At 48.5% G+C, this 20,088-nt stretch overlaps 4 protein-coding genes across 6 annotated transcripts in view; all 4 read right to left on the bottom strand.

Annotated features, from left to right (window-relative positions):
• The window catches only part of Tspear (thrombospondin type laminin G domain and EAR repeats), a 190,985-nt gene that overhangs the window by 143,354 nt on the left and 27,543 nt on the right, over positions 1-20,088 (bottom strand). The window lies entirely within an intron of this gene.
• LOC110303476 (keratin-associated protein 12-1) lies at positions 4,742-5,134 on the bottom strand. Of its 2 annotated transcripts, XM_021174579.1 has the most exons (2): positions 5,035-5,134; positions 4,742-4,932 (listed from the first exon to the last, which is right to left on the bottom strand). In XM_021174579.1, the coding sequence occupies exons 1-2, from the start codon at positions 5,132-5,134 to the stop codon at positions 4,742-4,744; spliced, it is 291 nt and encodes a 96-aa protein (XP_021030238.1). The 2 variants fall into 2 exon arrangements, with proteins under 2 accessions (XP_021030238.1, XP_021030237.1); XM_021174578.1 differs by having other exon boundaries at positions 4,742-5,134.
• LOC110303477 (keratin-associated protein 12-1-like) lies at positions 11,033-11,422 on the bottom strand. The gene is made up of 2 exons (XM_021174581.1): positions 11,318-11,422; positions 11,033-11,224 (listed from the first exon to the last, which is right to left on the bottom strand). The coding sequence occupies exons 1-2, from the start codon at positions 11,420-11,422 to the stop codon at positions 11,033-11,035; spliced, it is 297 nt and encodes a 98-aa protein (XP_021030240.1).
• Positions 15,650-16,042, bottom strand: LOC110303480 (keratin-associated protein 12-1-like). Of its 2 annotated transcripts, XM_021174584.1 has the most exons (2): positions 15,936-16,012; positions 15,650-15,875 (listed from the first exon to the last, which is right to left on the bottom strand). In XM_021174584.1, exons 1-2 carry the CDS (start codon positions 16,010-16,012, stop codon positions 15,650-15,652), a joined length of 303 nt encoding a protein of 100 aa, XP_021030243.1. The 2 variants fall into 2 exon arrangements, with proteins under 2 accessions (XP_021030243.1, XP_021030242.1); XM_021174583.2 differs by having other exon boundaries at positions 15,650-16,042.

Genomic DNA, 20,088 nt, shown 5'->3' with positions numbered 1-20,088 from the left:
TGTTGAAGAAAAGAGCTTGCCACCAAGCCTGACAACCTGAGTTCAAACCCTAGGACTCACCTGGTAGATGAGACCCAACTCCTTTAAGGTGTCCTCTGACCTATGCACATGTAGCATGTGTATATACACACATAGCTATACATACCCACCAGCACATACACAATACATGTGCACAGATACAAACATGCATACACACACACACATACACACACACACAAATGTAGTTTTTTGGAAGGGAGTGCAGAAAGACAGAGCAAAGGAAATCTGAAGTAAATTCAAATACATCAGCAATTACAATAAACATAAATAGATTAGACTCTCCAGGTAAAAGACAGATTTTTTTTAATGTTTGCTTCAAATCTTTTATGCTAACATCAGGCTAATTTACCTGTTTTATAATAAACTTTCATTGGCTCCTTGTCCACAGGTTGGCTTGCACTGCCTAGTGCTCCAAAAACAGAGCTGAGTACTCGTGACAGAGCCCAGACAGAACGCAGGACCTTAATATGTCTAAGTAATGGGCGTTTTTTGTGTTGGGAAAATGTTTTGTGCACTGGGTAAAGGCTGTATTTCTGAGCCTGCAGAGACCTGAGTGCAGGCTGAACGCTGATATTGTTATTTGTATGAACCATCGCCGGTCTCCGTGTTTCGTAAACATCCTCTCCATCACCTTCTGATTGGTTTAATAGAGAGCTAAACAGCCTATAGCAAAGCAGGAGAGGAAAGGCTGAATATCCGGGTAGAGACAGGAACTAGGAAAGAGTCAGAGCTAGGGGGCTGGAGAGATAGCTCAGTGGTTAAGACCACTGACTGCTCTTCCGAAGGTCAAATCCCATGGTGGCTCACAACTCATCCGTAATGAGAGCTGACGCCCTCTTCTGGTGTGTCTGAAGACAACTACAGTGTACTTACATATAACAATAAATAAATCTTTGGGCTCGGAACGAGCAGAGAGGTCCTGAGTTCAACTCCCAGCAACCACATGATGGCTCACAACCGTCTGTGACTACAGCTACACTGTACTCTTTAGAGTCTAAATATCTTTAGGGAAAAAAAAGTCAGAGCTGGGAGATTCACAAGCCAGATATGGAGGAAGGAACAGCCACATGGCAGAACACAGATGAGAACAAGTGGGTTAATTAGATTATATGAGCTAGTCGGCCCAAGCTACATAAATAAAGGTAAGTCTCACTGTCATTACTTGGGCAGCCAGCAGGTAAGGAACAGTCTGGTTAAATAAATGAACCTTTCTTTCCCTTTCATTAAACTGCTTTCCATAACCCACTCCCCCACTGGTGATCTATCACTGGCTCCTCTCACAGACTGAGGGGTCCTGGCCACTCCCCCACTGGTGATCTATCACTGGCTCCTCTCACAGACTGAGGGGTCCTGGCTTGGCTGCTAATATCCCCATCTTTATAGAGCTTCACACCAACTGCTCTGGTCAGTTAGGAACCCTGACAAGATCCAGGAGAACCCCTGTGTCATGTGCACGCATGCGCCTCAGTGCTGTGTCTATCTAAGGGCAGAATGTGAGCTGTCTGGATGAAGAGCTGGGTACACTGGGGGACATAAAGCTCTGGGGATGAAGGCTGGACAGAAGAAGGGACTCAGCAGAAACACAGCCTCAGGGCCCTTCAGAGGCACAATATACAAGTCACAGCCACCATATTGCAAGGACAGGGCTCAAGAAACCCCAGGTCAGGGTTGGCACTACTGGGAAGATAAGGCACAGCAGCAACACATGCAGGACCAGGGTCACTGCACAGACCAGCGAGGGCCACAGACATTCTCAGACCCCCATCCAAATGGGACAGTGAAGTGTTTAGAAGTGAAGGGGAAGGCAGAGGAGTGTTCATCCACCTAGCCTTGACAGCCTCAACCCAGGCCACCTCTCACACCTGTAGCCAACCCCACCATGGAACAATGTAGCGCCCCCTGCTGGCTCCTCACCATCCAGACCATGCCCTCAAGTTCCACAGTCACTACTCAGACTCTTGCCGGCCATGCCAGCGGTTCCTTTGTCTTCCTTTCCTTGCTCTGAAAAACTACACTCCCTTTCTGCTTTATTCTGTTCCCTTGAAGCTGTCCTTTGGGGAGTACTTCTATCTTGGCACAATATGGAAGAGGCCTGAGGGTTCTTGGTGGGGAAGAAGGTGGCCATTTGATGAAGGCTCTACCCTGTACACTGAGCTGGGCAGAGGCGGGTCTCAGGGGCCCTGAACCTCTCATGTCTGAATCAGGTTCACCTGCTGGGGGTGGGGTGGGGAGAGCAGATGCCTGTTGGTGTGTTTATTATTTTATTGGGTTCTTATACCTCTACCTCCCTTCTGGGCCTTATTTCACCCTAATCCCTTCCAGCCCCCTAACACTTGGTAGGAGAGAAAGAAGGTTAGAGAGGAAGGGGGCATAGACGTCTATAGACTACTTCCTGCTGGTTAGGGTTGCCCGGTTCCTCACGGCGGGCTAATCTTCATTGTCAGAATATCCAGCAATCCAGCAATAGCAAACACAAGAGCAGTGGGGAAACAGCAGCAGCCACAGGCCCCCTCAGGGTTCTCACAGTTAATGCCCTCTGCAGAGTGCCCAGGATTAAACTATCTGCAGCTGGCAAAAATCATGCCACCCGCCTTCACCAGAGCACGAAACTATCATAGTTAACAGCTGTGGACTACCAGCAGCTGGCAAAAATCATGCTCCCCACCCCCAAGAGCATGAGACAATCATAGTTAACAGCTGTGGACAAAGTACAGCACCTGCATATCCCACACCTGGGATCAAAACACAAACATATTCATATAAAACTGTGTTTTTAAAGAAACCAAAACTCGCTGGAGAGATGGCTCAGCAGTTAAGAGCACTGATTGCTCTTCCAGAAGGCATGAGTTCAATTCCCAGCAACCACATGGTGACTCACAGCCATCTGCATGGGATCTGATGCCCTCTTCTGGCGTGTCTAACAAATACAGTGTACTCAAATAAATAACAAATAAATAAATCTAGAAGGAGTGGGGGAGGAGAAGAAGGAGGAGGAGGAGAAGAAAGAAGAAGAAAGAAAAAGAAAGAAGAAGAAAGAAGAGCAGAAACCAAAACCCTCACTACCGATACCAATATGTGTGAGTGTATACGGTATGAAGACTCAGGGACACTGTCCTCAAGTATGAGGACAATTTGTGAGTACACACATGTGTTATAGAAGTGCATGTATGTAAGTGAGAGGTTGGGCATAAGTATAGCTGCCCCTATGCACATGTTTGTGTGCACAGGGCTGTGGGTATCCAGTTTCTATGTATCCACATATGTGTGTTGAAGGGATAGGTATGTGCGTTGGAGGGAAGGTATGTGTAACTGTGTGTGCACCTTCAGGACAGCGAGCCCCTAACATCTGCCCCAGTTCTGGCTCAGTTGTATAAAGCCCCAATTTAAATGACACACTGGTTACAGACCATCTTGGCTACTGATTCTTAGATCATTTTTTTTTCCTGCTTGCTTCTCATCACCAGTCTGCAACATAATAGAAACAGCACCATAATTCAGGGCAGGCAGCTGTGAGAACTGTGGGAGGGAAGGGGCAGGACAGAGCCACAGGCACAGCAGACCCTGCCAGCCAAAGGCATGCACATCCCTGGGAGCCTGCCCAAGAACTTCCCACCTCACCCTCTATGAGAACATAATTAAGGGTGCATATGGGAAACGGGTGACTGTCACCAACGCTGCACAGAGGAAATAACCCCCAGCTTAGACTCCATTGAGGAGGACTTGACCTCCAAAGTACACGTCTGAGGCACACATAGCACAGACACAACTCTCCTCATTGGCAGATGAGCAATGGCCACGTGACCGCAGCAGCCACTGCCCCAGGAAGTCAACAGAATGTAACTATGCTCTCTGGCTTCTAAGTTGCAAATGATGTGTGTTTGCTACGTCATAGTTGATCACCTGTCAATTAAAGGTGGGCTGAAAGGAAAGTGTGACAGGGCCAATCACGCTGTGTAACTAAGATTCAAACACTTGGGAAGTGCCCTGTGGGAAAAAGGCACCAGGACTCAACATGACAAGATGGCACCAGAGAGAAAACTGAGAGACCAGAGACGAACTGAGTACCCACTACTGCAGGCATACTGAGACAGGAGGATGGCACCACAAGAGACAGTGAGTCTCTGGCAGGGGCCACATTCTCCAGGGTTACAGCAGGGACCTGCCTACTTCACCAGACCATGTCCCCCACCCTGTTCCATCTCCGCAGCCATGTGAGGCTGGATCACAGAAAGCACTGGTCCTGAGTCCCTTCTGCTCAGCAAGAGTCGGGAAGCAAGCCGGGCGTGGTGGCGCACCCCTTTAATCCCAGCACTCGGGAGGCAGAGGCAGGCGGATTTCTGAGTTCGAGGCCAGCCTGGTCTACAAAGTGAGTTCCAGGACAGCCAGGGCTACACAGAGAAACCCTGTCTCGAAAATCCAAAAAAAAAAAAAAGAGTCGGGAAGCAGGACAGACACAGGAGGCTGACTTCAAAAGCTGCTTTATTTGGCACATGGGTTATTTAGAGAAGAACCCTGCATCCAGTACATCCTTCAAAGAAGGCCAGGGTACGGGATCTGGTTCATTCTTTTGTATTCTCTCCCCAGTTCCAGGGTGCAGTGGGCATGTTTTGCAACTGCCTCTTGCTGAATCCATGGTCAAGAATAGGATTGGATAGGACAAAGTATCCATCTTCAGTGGAGGCAGGTGGTTTGGAGACACTGATCAGCAGCAGGAGGGGTTACTGCAGGTAACAGGCCTGCAGACCAGGGTAGGGCAGGAGGGCTGGCAGCATCCAGATGACTGGCAGGAGGAGGTCACACAGACAGGTCGGCAGCTCACTGGCACACACACAGAGGACTGGCAGGAGGGGGCCATGCACACAGTGGGCCTGCAGCTCACAGGCACACAGCAGGCTACCTGGTATCTAACAGGAATGCATATAGCAGGCTTGCAGCATGCTGACTGGCAGGGGCTAGACACACAGCAGGATGGCTGGCAGGGGCTGGACACACAGCAGGATGGCTGGCAGGAGCTGGACACACAGCAGGATGGCTGGCAGGAGCTGGACACACAGCAGGATGGCTGGCAGCCTGAGGAGCAGCTGGTGTGACACATGGTGGAGGTTGGCAGTCTGGAGAAGGTTGGGGATGTTTGGGACTCTTTCCCGGGGCATCCTTTATACCTGCCACATTGACTCAACCACCCAGAACGCTGCTGGGCTTCTTGTTTGCTTCCTGCTCTGTCTCCACTGCTAGCTTAGCTGTTGTATATGTTTTTGCTTTTGTTTACCCTCAGCTCTGTGGCTAATTACATCTCCTCCGAGATCCTGGAGAAGGTACTAGGGCAAAAAGAGCAAACACCAAATCCTGAAGCTCAGTATCTGGCATCTGGGGTTCACAATGGACACATCTGGGCTCCAACAACTTGGAGCCCTCCCATCCCTCAACCTCTGCGTTTTGCACTGCATGGAGCCTCTCTCTCTCTGGACAGGTTCCACTCTGTGTCTGGAGCTCTTGTTGGTGGATAACCCGGAGTCCGTACATCTTCCACACCCTGGAATCTCTATTGAAGTTTAGGTTTCACCTTGACAACTTCACAGAACAATTTTTCAGTAGACCTGGGGAGTCCAACCCTGCAGCCTTAGAGGCTTTCTGGAACTTTGTGCTGAGCCTTTGTAAAGCCCGCAACTCCTGTATTTTTGCAAGTCTATGTGACATGTGACAATTTACCATGTTATCTGCACATGATGTAGTATAGCCTCATTCTGCCACAGCTGCCAAGATCTCTGTGTGCCTTGGTGGGAGAACCTGGGGGTAAATTCCCTAGGCAGTTTTGGAACAGGGAAGCCCTTTGGTAAATCTCCTGTTCAGGTTTTCTCCTTCCAAATGCACTAGCCCATGACTTTTAAATTCCATTTTATTAGAGTTTTATTTGGATGTGGGCAGAAAACAGTTAGGTTTGTTTGTTTGTTTGTTTTGTGGGTTGTTTGTTTGTTTTGTTTGTTTTTGTTTTGTTTTGTTTGCCAGCCTCTACCACAAATGGTTTGTAGCACAGTTCCCGATGAGGCTTATTCTGCTCTGAAGCCACATGAGCAGACTTTTGTGTCTGCCTTTTACTGGAATTCTGTTCTCACTCCCATAGAAAGTTCCAGTCAACTCTGCATACAGCGTTTGAGGGCTGTGCTAGCTCATAGCTTCTTCAGTCCTGTTGCTAATCGGCTCCAAAGGACCATGCACTGGATGGTAGGATTTAACTGGTTGGTGCTGGAGAAGGGTGGAAATGCCTGGAGTTCCTTCCGAGGTGGGTGGGTGGGGGGTGGCCTTTATTCATGGCCCTGTGTCCCAACAACCTAGAACATAGCTGATCTTCTTTGCATATTCATTCTCTGCTTTAGTGTTTTCTGGTGACTGAGACAAGATGCTTCGGTGAAAACAGCAGAAACAGCTCCCGCACAGGCTCAGGCATTTGACGCTTGGTCTCCGGTGGGTGGCGCTATTCAGAGAGATTATGAGGAAGCACAGCTTTGTTGGAGGACGTGCGTCACTGGGGCAGGCTTGACAAGTCTAAAAGCCTTGTGCCACTTCCAATGTGTTGTCTCTGTTTCATGCTTGCATTTGAAGGCGTGAGCTCTCAGGTGCCTGCTCCTGTCACCAAGCCTGCCTGCTGCCATGTTTTCCTGCCTGATAGACATTTAGCCCTCTGGAACTGTAAACCAAAATAAACTCACCCTTCAATAAATTCTTCTGGTCAGAAAAGTAATGGGTGCTAGGTTATTTCTCCACCATTGGTGAAATGAGCCAACTTAAGCCAGGTTAGATTATATTAAAGACAGGTTTATGGTGAAGCTGCTCTTGGGTGGGAGAGTTCACTGGCCCCAAGGACCAAGGACAGAGAAGTTGCTATGGGAAAAGGGGGAAGGGTGTGAGGGTGGGTAAGGGAGGGATAGAGAAAGAGAGAAAGGAGCTTGCATGCAGACAGAGAAGCAGAAATCGGAAAGAAAGACCAAAATGTCTGGATTATATATGGAGGAGCTTCTGGGAGAAGGGCAGCCCAGTTCCTAGCCTGGAAAATTCAGGATTGGGAGCAGGTTATGCCAGGTAGGAACTGAGGGATGCTGGTGTGAGACCCCGACTTAGAGCGTTTCTTCCTGGAAGGTAAAGCCCCTAAATGTTCCCCAAGCTTGTTTTCCCTGATCTTTAAAAATACAGCTAGAAAGAAGCTCTTTGTTCTCTATAGCCAGCAAAAGATCTTTTTGTTTCTATACTGTACAACCGGAGATGCCTGCCTTCCTGTGCCAAGGACATGGAGATAAACGCTGGAGAGGAGGCTGCAGCTCACTCCCCCCCTCACCAGAAAGGAGCTGTAGCCAACTCTCCTCCCAACTCCTCCCAACTCTCCTCCCAGCTCCTCCCANCTCCTCCCAACTCCTCCCAATTCCTCAGCTAGCTGTTAAAAACCCCCTACTGTCACCACTCAGGGTCGAACTCCCCTGCCCTGCACAGTGGAGGGACTTCCCGTCCTCAGCTAGCTGATAATAAAACCTCTTGCAGTTTGCATCAGGTGTGGTTTTCTCTCGGGACACTGGGGTGCTGGCCAGCTCATCCCGGGACTTGAGCGGAGGCCCAGCATCAGGGGCCTTACACTGGGAGAACCTAAACACCAGGTCTGCTTTGGTGTGTAAAAATATGCACTTCAGCCCCTTGTTCTGGGCCTGAAACCAAACAACAGTGGACCTTTCCTCTTCTGGATACCTACACAGATAAGCCCAGAGATGTGTCCCTTAGAAGGTTCTAAGTCTGGTAAAGGTGACAATGAAGATTGTCATCACAGTGTGCCCAAAGTGTCAGACTCTGGGCTTCTTATGTGTGTCTGAGTGTGAGGTGCCTATACATGCCTACATTACCACGTGTGGCCACATGCCACTCAAGAAATGCCCTCTAGAAACTTGTCCCTTCTTCTGTCTCAGCCCCACTGGGACCCAACCAACATGTACCAACGTGCTGTTTGTCAGCCCACCTTGCTTCTCTGTGCTATGCCCCTATTACCTTCTACCCAAATCAGGACAATGAGGCTCTCTACTGCCATTGAAGTCCATGTGTACCTCCGATGGGACAGCCCCTGTGTGGCCGCCATCTATAAGCAAGCCTCACTGACACATGCCAGGATTCTCCAGGACAGTGAGCCTCAGGCCCATCACACACATAAGCTGCCCTGCACCAAGCTTCTTGTCCCACCCTGATCTTCAGGATCCTCCCCTGAGGTATCACTACATTCTATTAATCCCCACTGTCGAATACTTCAAATACTGGACCTGTTTCTCTGGTTACCTCCAAAGCCCAGGTGAGAGCTATCCCTCCAGGCCAACACTCCATCATGATCCTGTTGAATTAGGAAGAGTCACATCTCTTCCTGAAACTCCTGCATGGTTGGGCAGAGGTGTCGCCCTAAATCTTCTTGCTTTTTTTTTCCCCCTTGCTTATGGCTTTATGGAGAATTGATTCTCCCCATTAAAATGTCCAACTCTCACTTCTGTTGAGGTTTGGTAGGTTGTATTGTAAAGCTAAATACTGACTCTGGTTGCCTCAGAGACGAGAGAATACTCATGTACACAAAGTGATGTTATATGACTGTGGTCCTTAATTAAAGAGAGGTAGGTGGGGTTTCAGTTCTCAGGCTTGGGCATCTGAAGAGGAGTCCACAAGAGGAGAGGAGAAGATGGAGAGAGGAGAAGACACCATGGGGTAAGTGAGTCATGAAAACATGGCCATGAGGGCTGGCCAATTGGAGTTAAGAGCATCCCAGATGAAACATGGCAAGTTGTAATTGGGGGTTACTGATGGGGAAGTAGATTATAGTAGCTTAGAGGGTAGATACCTGCCCAGCTCTAGCACACTAAAGGCTTATTAAAAATAAAAATATTGTGTGTCTTCTATCTGGGAACTGAATGATCAAGGCGGGGTAGAAACCCTCCAACCAAGATTAACTTTTTACTACAACACACCCCCATCCCTGTTTTCTCATGTTCTGTACTTGCTTCCTGGAACTTATTCCTTGGGGTGCATGCAAGCCATAGAAGGAGCCTGGGACTAGCCTCGGGGTTCATGCCAGTAAGGGAAGGTTTGGAGACTCATCTCTGCTGTCAACTTTACTGAGTTGAGAATCACCTCAGAGACTGAGGCATGTCTCAAGGCACATCTGTGAGGGGCTTTGATGAAGGATGAACAGAGAAGGTAGATCCTACTTGAATGACGCAAAGGCCAACCCACACTGAGAACCTGGGAGAGTAAAACAGACAAAGGAGGAAGTCAGCGGAGGGTTAGCATTCCCATTTCTGATTAACTTCCAGCTCTGCTCCACTGAGAAGGACTAAACACCCTGACACCATGAGCCAGGATACGTCCTTCCTCCTTTACTGTCATGTTGGGTAACTCCCCACAGCAATGCAAAATTAATGCAGAAAGTGCTAGGAGAAGTCGCTGTGGCTAATTTTGTCTGTGGGATTTTTAGGCCTTTGTCACAGGGTCGTGGGCAGGATGAGTTCAGAGAGGGGGTTATAGGAGATCTAGAAAGCTGTAAGCAGCGCTTTAAGGGGAGCTCTGGCAGGATCTCAGAAGACAAGGATGCCAGTGGAAAGTCAGATAGGAAGCTTGAGCCCAGGAGGTTTCAGATGGGAACAGGGACACCTCCAGAAACTAGACTCGAGGTTATATGTATATATTCTGGCAAAGAATAATGGGGGGAGGGGCTTTTGTTTGTTTGTTTTCTGTGTCTAGAACCTCAGTGATATGGAGAACAAGGGGGGCTGGTTCCATGTCTGGCCTAGGTTTATTCAAGACTCATATTTACACCACACACTGGTCACAGACCATCTTGGCTGCTGTGTCATAAACCACTTTTTTCTGCTTGCTTCCCTTACCCACACTGCAGCATAAAGAAAACAGCTATCATCCAGGACAGGCAGCAGTGAGAGCTCTGGAAGGGACAGGGCAGAAAGAAGTTACAGTCACAGCAGGTGCCATCCCTGGGTACCTCCATGTGATTGCTCATAACAGTCTGCAGGAGACCAGAGATGAGGTTGCATATCAGAAATGTGAGATCTATCACCAGCGCTACACAGAGGAGATAACCCTCAGCTTAGACTCCATTGAGGAAGATTTGACCTCCAAAGTACACATCTGAGGCACACAGAGCACAGACACAACTCTCCTCATTGGCAGATGAGCGATGATCACGTGACCGCAGCAGCCACTGCCCCAGGAAGTCAACAGAATGTAACTATGCTCTCTGGCTTCTAAGTTGCAAATGATGTGTGTTTGCTACATTATAGTTGATCACCTGTCAATTAAAGATGTGTGTGTGTGAACCTCCGAAGGGAAGGTGTTACAGGATCAATCAATCATGTTATGTAACTAAGAGTCAAACATTTTAGAAGTGCCCTGTAGGGAAAAGTCACCAAGAACACAGCGTTACAAGACCGCACCAGAGAGAAAAATCAACCAGGGATAATCGGAATGTCTGCAGTGGATATGGGCATTGTACTGGAAAAGAGGGGCTAAGGGGGTGGGGGAAGAGGATGCAGCTATGAAAGAGTAAATCCAATGCTGCGGGCCCCTGGGCACAGGAATATCAGGGACCCAAAGACACCCATTTAATCAGGCCATGTCCTCCACCCTACCTCATCTCCCAAGGATCATAGAGACCATTGATTAACTTTACATTCTTCATGATTCAAGAGGAGCCAGGAAGGTAGGCATGAAACAGGACAGACATGTGCAGCTAAACTAAAAAATTAGTTTATTTGGTAAACAGGGTTAGAGAAGGTCCCTGCAGCCAGGACATCCATGAGAGGTCAGCAGATACAGATCCTGCTTCTGGAGTCTGCTCTCCTCCAAGGTTCGGGATGGGACAGGTAGGGTTCCCACCTGGTGCGAACTCTAAACCTGAGGTCAAGTTGAACAGGTTGTGAGACAGCAGGTGTGTCCCATCTGGCAGAAGCTGGTTTGGAGAGCCTGATCAACAGCAAGAGGGGTTGCAAAAGGTGACAGGCTTGCAGACCAGAGTGGGGCAGGAGGGCTGGCAGCATCCAGATGACTGACAGGAGGAGGTCACACAGACAGGCCGGCAGCTCACAGGCACACACACAGAAGACTGGCAGGAGGGAGCCATGCACACAGTGGGCCTGCAGCTCACAGGCACACAGCAGGCCTGGTATCTAACAGGAATGCATATAGCAGGCCTGCAGCATGCTGACTGGCAGGGGCTAGACACACAGCAGGATGGCTGACAGGGGCTGGACACAAAGCAGGATGCCTGGCAGGGACTAGACACACAACAGGATGGCTGGCAGGAACTGGACACACAGCAGGATGGCTGGCACCCTGAAGAGCAGCTGGTGTGACACATGGTAGAGGCTGGCTGGTTTGGAGGAAGGTGAGGATGTCTGAAGCTCCTTCCCAGGGTGGCTTTTATACCCAGCTCAGTGTTCCAACTACCCAGAGTGCATCTGGTCTTCCTTGTTTGCTTCCTCTGACCTCCCAGGTTAGCTTTGCTATTGTCCGTGTTCCTGATTTGTTTGCCCTCAGCCTCATGGCTAATTATACCTGTTCCAGCTCCTGCTGAGTCTGGGCTCCCATCTCCCCTGGGGCCATTTGGAGTCTACCAAGTTCCATCACTTCCTGTTTCTGCATATGAGATCTCAAAGTTCCAGGGGTCCAGAAGTTCTCCCTGCATGAGAATCCTTACATACCCACAAAGATCCCACTTCTCATAGGGTTAGGAAAGGGTTTGAAGGGAGGCTGAACACCGGGAGTGTCTTCTCATGATCCACAGATGGGGTCAGATAACTGACAGAAGCAAGGTCATAAAGGACATTTTCTCTTTCAGTGTGTGTATGTGTGTGTGCGCACATATGGGGCTTAGAATTTGTGCATGTGTGAGTGTAAATGTGTGCTTAACTATACATGTGTGTCCAAGACTGTAATGTGTCCATATGTGACTGTATGCCACTAAAGGTCTGTTCTCTTCTCCATCCAGGCCTTCCCCAGTCCCAGCCACCTATGCCATCTGTACCACCTGTGGTGCCTACTACCTGTACCACCTGTGCCACCTATACAATCTATGCCACCTATGCCACCTGTGCTACCTGCTGCCTGTCCTAAGTCTCTGTGATGCCTCATCACTGCCTGCTGCCTTCCCAAGGCTGTGAAACTGCTGCTGCTGCTACTGCTGACCCCCATGTGGTTCTGTTGGGATGAACTCTGTACCCTGTGTGTCCTGCCAGCTAGTCTCTGGTGAGCCTGTAAGCTCACCTATGGAGCTCAGCAGGATAGGTAGCACTGGCCATCTTTAAAAAAAACCTGAGAGAGAGAATATGAAAATTAACCTGGAGCTGGAGAGGTGGCTCAGCAGTTAAAAGCACTGGCCTTGGCCAACCTGAACGAGCAGAGGTCCTGAATTCAAATTCCCAGCAACCACATGATGACTCAGAACCATCAGCACAGCTACAGTATACTCATATACATAAAATAAATAAATCTTTTTTTAAAAAAGCATCAACCTCTCTTCTTGAGGTCCTGAATTCAATTCTCAGGACCTACATGGTGGCTCACAAGCATCTGCATCTGTAATGGGATCTGATGGCTTCTTCTGTTGTGCAGGCATGTATGCAGATAGAACATAAATAGGGGAGGTTATTTCAATAGAGAGTCAGTAGGGGCTCCAACCAGCCTGAACATGCAGATGAGGCAGCCTAAGGCCATGTGAGATCACATCAGGACACTGCCTACCATGGATGTCCAGCATGGGGCTGTAGGCCTGACATCATCCCTGTGGAGCTCAGGTTGCTTTTCTCCTTTCTATGCCCTGTTTGTCCTTCTGCCATGAAGTTGTGTACTCTGGCATTGCATGTTGTAAGCCATATAACTTGATTTTGATGTTATAAGGACACACATTGGGGAAACCTGCTAGTGTTGCTTTTACAAACGGACATGCTATCAAAGTTTCTTCCAAATAGCTATGTTTATATCCATAGATGGATGCTGTTCTCAGCATTGCCCGGAGCAGCTTCTTTATGCAGTGGCCAAGCAAGTGACATATGACTGGTCAAAGTGCTAAGAATAAGGGACTGACTGTTGATGGCTTGGCCCCAAACGGGACATCTATATTCTCTCTTCTCAAAGGCTCAGGGCACAACACGGGAGAGAAGATGGAGAGAAACGAATGTAAAAGCCGGAAGATGGGGAAGAGTCTTCTGGACACAGCAAAGCTGCTACACTCAAGACCTCCCAGCCGCTGAGTGGTTACCTGGACAAGATCAAATGTGTTACTACTCCAGCTTGGTTGGAGAGGAGCATGAGAGGCCCCTCCCTCGACTGGGGGAGCTGTTGGCTGTTATTGGCTGCTGGAGGAGGAGGAGGAGGAGGAGTCATTTTCCTCAGGAAGGCAGCCACTGAGATAAGTTCCCCAAGTCAGTCTATAGCCCTGCGCATGCTCAAGCAGGGATCGTTAAAGAGAGTAGGAGGGATGCCTGTTAGGAAGAATGGAGCAGAACTGGGCATGAGAGAGAGAAACGGGGGTAAAACAAACAAAACACATACGTAAAATCGTCAAAGAATATGTGGAAATTACTTTTAAAAGATTTCTTTGAATCACAAAAGAAACTTAACTTTTGAGCCGGGTTGAAACCATTAAGGCAACAGAGAACCACAGACAAAACGAATGGGCTTTTTCACCGTGAGATGGACACGGTCTTTGGGCAGCCAGGGACACACAGCTCTGATTTAAAGTGAAGCTTTTGGATGTCAAGTTGACTTTGGTGTGTATCTGAATGTTAGCCTTCATTGACAACTTGACTAGCTTTAGGATCTTGTGGAAGACTGAAGCAAGCCACTGGACATATCTGTGAAGGCTTTCTCCTAGACAGGAATCATTGAGGTAGAAAATCGTCTCCCTGAAGGTGGGTGATGCCATCGCATAGGCTGGGGCTTGAAGTGAATAAAAGCAGGAAAGAGAAGACAGCAGAGGGCCCGTGGTTCTGCCTCACTGATCTCTAACCACATGATATGACCTTCCCCACTCTGCCCCCAGTCACAACAGAGTGAGCTCTCTAAATGTGTGAGCTGAAATAGCTCCTTCATCTTTTAAGTTGTTTTGTATTAATTTTTTTTTTTTTTGGTTTTTTGAGACAGGGTTTCTCTGTGTAGCCCTGGCTGTCCTGGAACTCACTCTGTAGACCAGGCTGGCCTTGAACTCAGAAATCCACCTGCCCCTGCCTCCCGAGAGCAACTAACACCAAAGGGATAAAGAGGCAGTCTGAGCTCTGTGCCTTCCAGCGGAAAGGGGTGGTAACATACAAACCCTCCTCACCTCTGACTCTGAACCCAGTTTCACCTCCTGCTTGAGACATCAGAGATACGAGTGTACATGGGTATTCAAGGATTCGTGTGTATATACTTGTGTGTATAAGCCTGTGTGTGCTGATTCAGGATGGTTTATTTTTGTTGACTGGTTTCTTTTTAGCTCAGATCCATCCACAATCCCCATTTTAAGTACACAGCAAGTCACAGGCTGCCTTGGCTGTTGGAGTCTAAAATCCTTTGCCTCTCTCATGTCATCTCATCTATGGATGTCAAGAGAAAGCCTAGAACACACAGTGCCAAGCAGCAAGAACTCTACACAGAGACTGATTCAGGACAAGGCCTGACACCAAAGCAAAACCAGAGCCCCTCAGGCCTACCCAGGCCAGGAACCTCTACAGGGAATGATCACATGTCACGGTAAGATGCGAGAGATGAAGCAACCCATTAGAAATGTGAGGACTGTCACCAACACTGTACAGAGAGAAATAACAAGATACCCAAATGGGACTTAACTTTGAAAGGTCACCCCTGAGAGACATAGAAATGTGTTCATTGTTCCTTCAAAGCACAGGACTCTGTGTACACAACTACAGAAGCTGCTGCCCTGGGTGCTGGTCTCACAGGATGATGGGCTCAGCACGTGCTGACTGTGTGTTAATTACGTATAACAGATCATCAGTCACGAGAGAACAGGGACCAGTGATGAGAAGGTGGAAGAGTGGCAGTCTACAACACATCAACGATTCTGGCATTCATCCCTGTGATGAGAAAAGTCACCATGGCCCACAAGATGAAGCATCACCAGACAGGAAGAGCTGGCTGAGGCCATGAACATTCTCCAGCCAGGAAGCTCTTGGGGTAGAGGCCTTCAGAAGGGATGTGCTCCAGGGCCACATAATGATATGGCCACACTTGATTCATTGGGCCACACCCTCCTTCTATGCCCCACACCTTAAGGAATACCATGCCACTAGATTCCCAAGAAGCTTTGACCTTTTCTGGTATGAGAGCAGCGAAGAAAGACAGACATGTGGAGATGAACTGGAGAAACTGGTTTATTTGGCACTAAAAGTAAAGAGACATCCCCAGAGCCAGGGTACCCTTCCAGAGGGCAAGGAGAGGGGAATCCAGATAACTCTTCCATGTTCTTCCCAATGAGTCCCAGGTTGGGCATGAGGGCTTCCTAACTGCCGTGTGCTGAATCAGCAGCCAGGAGCTACGAGGGGACAGCTGAGTCCCATCTACACTGGGATAGTCACAACTGAGACACTGGTCAGCAGCAAGAGGGGTTGCTACAGGTGACAGGCCTGCAGACCAAGGTAGAGCAGGAGGGCTGGCAGCCTCCAGATGACTGGCAGGAGGAGGTCACACAGACAGGCCGGCAGCTCACAGGCACACACACAGAAGACTGGCAGGAGGGGGCCATGCACACAGTGGGCCTGCAGCTCACAGGCACACAGCAGGCTATCTGGTATCTAATAGGAATGCATATAGCAGGCCTGCAGCATGCTGACTGGCAGGAGCTGGACACGAAGCAGGATGGCTGGCAGGGGCTGGACACACAGCAGGATGGCTGGCAGGGGCTGGACACACAGCAAGATGGCTGGCACCCTGAAGAGCAGCTGGTGTGACACATGGTAGAGGCTGGCTGGTCTGGAGGAGGGTGAGGATGTCTGGAACTCCTTCCTAGGGTGGCTTTTATACCCAGCTCAGTGTTCCAACTACCCAGAATGTATCTGGTCTTCCTTGTTTGCTTTCCTGACCTCCCAGACTGGTTTTGCTGTGTCTGTGTTTTTGTTTTTGTTTTGTCCTTGGCTTCGTGGTTAATCATACCTTCTCCAAGTTCCTTCTACTCCTGGACTTTCCCAGTACCATCCCCAGTCAGACATGCTCTGTTTCCCTTCCCAAGCTCCAGAAGACCAGATGTCCCTCCCCATGGCACAATGGTCCTCACACAACAGAAACTTCTCCTAGGGTTGTCAAGGGCCTGCAGAAAGTGGAAGACTGAACACAGGGAGCTGTTCCTTAAAGGGCATGACTCAGAGATGAGGTCAGACAGCAGACAGGAAGGGCATGGAGAACAGCTGTGAATCAGTGTGGGGTGGTGTGTGTGTGTGTGAGAGAGAGAGAGAGAGAGACAGAGAGACAGAGAGAGACAGAGACAGAGAGAGACAAAGAGAGACAGAGAGGGAAAGAGAGCATTTGAGAAACTGTAAACATGCACAAGTGCTTAAATGTAGTGAGAATTTTGCTTTCTTTAAAAACACAGCATGCCTCCCAGCATCAGGAGGCAGAGGCAGGCAGATATCTGAGTTCAAGGCCAGCCTGGTCTACAGAGTGAGTCCCAGGACAGCCAGGACACAGAGAAACCCTGTCTTGGAAAAATAAAAAAATAAATAAAAATAAAAACACAGAAGTATTATAGGAATATGTTTTTGCTTTAATCACAAGTATCATGTTCAAATTGTTCACAGCAGCTAACTATGACTTGCCTTGGGCTCTAGCATGGGAGTGATTTTGCCAGCAGTAGACAGTTTCTGCAAACATTTGGAACTCTGGGGACTCTTCAGAGGGTATGTTAATGCAAGAGTCCCAAGTGGGGTTATGGTTGCTGCTGCTGTTTCTGATTGGAGATATTCTGATGATGAAGATCAAAATGGCACCAAGGCATTCAATACCTCTAACCAGGGGTATGAAGGAAGTAATCTAACAATATTGACAACCCTTTTCCCTTCTAACCTTCTTTCTCTCCTAACTAATGCTGGGGGTCAGAAAGAATAAGGGTGCAATAGGGAGGTAGATAAAGGGAACCCATAAAGTACCCAAAAGTCCAGCTACCCTTAAAAGCACATGTGGTTCAGAGTCTGTGTATGAGTGAGTATCTGATTGTAAATGTATATAGCCATGCATGTGTATAAAGAGCTGTATATCCATGTGTGGTTACTCACTACCCAGACAAGCTCCCTGTAGACCTGTTCCTTCCTCTGCCCAGCCTCCACTCCAGCCCCACCCACAAGTGCTACAAGATTGACTCCCTAGGCTGTTTCTCTGCTTCTCCCCAACTGGCTACTACCCATGCCAAGACTGTGGGAACCACTACTGCCTGGAGGTCTTTGTGCCCTGTTGCTACCTCCTGCAAGGTGGCTGGGGCTCTGAATTTCCAGTACTCTGGGTGCTACCATCCCTCCTGCCTCAGATTTCTCCATGAGCTCCTCCCCTATGTCACCTCCAACTGTCACTGAGCTCTCTAGTCCTTTAAATACTAGGATCATTACCATCATAAGCCTAGGTGAGAACTGTCTATAATGACCAGGTACAGCCAGGTGGGAAGTCAGTTGTCCCCAAACTTCCTGGCAGGATAGGAGCACGCTGAACTCCTCTTGTCATTCTTTTCTCCTGACATCAAACAAAACCAGAACTCTGCCCACAGGAATAAATACATCCAGTCCTCATCCACTTTCCCCTATCTCGTGTTCTGAACCTGCCTCTTAGGACCTGGTTATTGCTGGCTGCTTTTAGACAGATATACAACAAGCATTAAGGTTTAGAGAAAGAAAAGCAGAAGGTGGAAATTAGGCAGCTTGGCCAGAGCAGGAACAGGAAGAATGCTGAGTCTGAGGAGAGAGTGATTGTTAAAGGGAAGCCATGTGGCACTGCAGCTATAAGAAATCAGCCAGGCCCCACCCTTCAAAGGCTCAGCACAAGAACAAGAACCAAGTTGTCTTTCCTATGTTTGTCACAGCAGTTTAAAAAAAAAAATGCACAAGGGCTGGCCAGGCCTGCAGACTACACAAGTGTCAGCAGCTGCAGGCGTTTTCATAGTTACTTTCTTGTTGCTGTGACAAGATGGCCAACAGGAATCATTTAAGGCTTTATTTCGTCTTAGGGTTCAAGATGAAGCCTGTCACCCATGGGGAGGAAGTCATTGCACTGCTCTGTCAATCAAGCAGAGAGAGGGAAGAACGCCTTGCTCAGCGCTCTCCTTCAGGACCCCAGCCCATGAGGTGGTGCCACCCACACTTAGGGTGGGCCTCCCCACTTCCATTAACCTATATAATCACTCACAGGCATGCCCAGAGATGTCTCTTATAGATTGTAGATCTAGTCAAGGTGACATACACTATTTACTATCAAAGAATTCGTTTCTCAGGCTCTGGGTCTAGTTTTACCTTCCAATGAGACACCAGAATTCGCACATGTGTGAGTGTAGAGCACACAAGGGTATGTGGATATATATAGATGCTTTATAAAACATGGATATGTGGGGGGAGGGTATAGGGGACTTTCGTGATAGCATTTGAAATGTAAATGAAGAAAATATCTAATAAAAATTTGAAAAAAAAACATGGATATGTATGAGGGAGTGTGTGTGTGTATGTGTGTGTGTGTGTGCATATGCTTACCATGAAGAAGGCAAAGAAATGTGCAAGATTGTGGGTGCCTGAATACCTATGCATTAGCAGGCTTCTCTGTGTGAGGTGCATTTCACTGTGTGATTCTGAGTGCATGAGAGTGGGTATAAGAGTGTATGTGTGTATGATTGTGTGTGCACTGATCCGCGTGTGCATATGAAACAGGGTATGCATATTCAAGACTATTAGCCCATGGTGACTGCTTCTATCTCTTATGTAGTTTCATACAGATATCTCATTTAAGCAACACAGCGTGTCCTTGATCACCTGGGTATCTGGGTTATAAAATGTCTCTTACAACCCATGCATCAGCAAGGTGTGCAGCAGTGAGCATTCCACAGGGGGACTGGCATAGGACAGCGCGCAGAGCTTCAGCAGAGTGTGGGAACCCCTCACCTGCTGTTCTAGGAGGAATGAGCTCAAAAGACTGTAGGAGACTGGAGAGAGACAGGAGACTGCAACCACCACTGCTGAGGGAGAGTGTAAACCCCAGGACATTGGCACCATGACTTTGAACAGTGCAAATGGACCAGTCTGAGGCATAGGACACAGCTCACTTGATTCACAGAAAACCCTGAACAGGGTGTGCAGTACTCTAGAAGCAGCTATGTCAAATCATGGGTCAAACTTGGATGATGTCTTCAGTGTCCATATTGGAAGTGACATGAAGTGATTATTAGATCATTCAAGAACAAATGGGTAGGTGTGCCACAGAGGTTGTGGGTGGGACTGGTTTTGGTCATAGAACCAAGATCCAGCTTGAGAAAGCTGCCAGGCAGGAAGAAAGACACCAGGATACACAGCATAGGACATCACCAGAGAAGAGGGAAATATAGCCCTGGACAATCTACCAACTAACATCTATGAATCCCCTGCTGCAGGACCATCGGAAAAAGAGCCGGGGAGGCAAGATGGAGACTCACAAAAGACAGTGGGGCTGTGACCGGGGCCAGAGGCTTGAGGGCAGACAGACAGGACAGACATGACCACATATATCTACTTTATCAGGCCATGTCCTCTGTCCTGCATTTCAGCGAATGAAGAAGCACAGAGAGGCTTGACCATAGACAGCACTGATATTACATGCTTTCAGATACTAAAGCAACTAAGAAGAGAGATAGGAACCAGGACAGACATGCAGAGCTGATTAGAGAAGCCATTTTATTTGGTACAGGGATTAAGGGGATGCTGGAGTCATTCTTCTGCATTCTCGACCCAGTTCCACAGTGGGCTGGGCATGCTTGCCCACTTGCCTCTTGCCTCAGTCACAAAGGACAGAGATGGATGGGAATAGATATGT

Source organism: Mus caroli, chromosome 10 (genome assembly GCF_900094665.2).
Source record: "Mus caroli chromosome 10, CAROLI_EIJ_v1.1, whole genome shotgun sequence".
NCBI lineage: Eukaryota > Metazoa > Chordata > Mammalia > Rodentia > Muridae > Mus > Mus caroli.
Note: the sequence above shows the minus strand (reverse complement) of the source record. Positions and strands in the feature narration are given on the sequence as shown.

Bases quoted from the DNA above. Each gene is read 5' to 3' on its own strand.
- LOC110303476 (XM_021174578.1), bottom strand. From the start codon at position 5,134: ATGTGTCACACCAGCTGCTCCTCAGGCTGCCAGCCATCCTGCTGTGTG.
- LOC110303477 (XM_021174581.1), bottom strand. From the start codon at position 11,422: ATGTGTCACACCAGCTGCTCTTCAGGGTGCCAGCCATCCTGCTGTGTG. The intron at 11,225-11,317 runs GTGTCCAGCCCC...GTTAGATACCAG, and splicing joins CCTGCCAGGCATCCTGCTTT to GCCTGCTGTGTGCCTGTGAG.
- LOC110303480 (XM_021174583.2), bottom strand. From the start codon at position 16,012: ATGTGTCACACCAGCTGCTCTTCAGGGTGCCAGCCATCTTGCTGTGTG.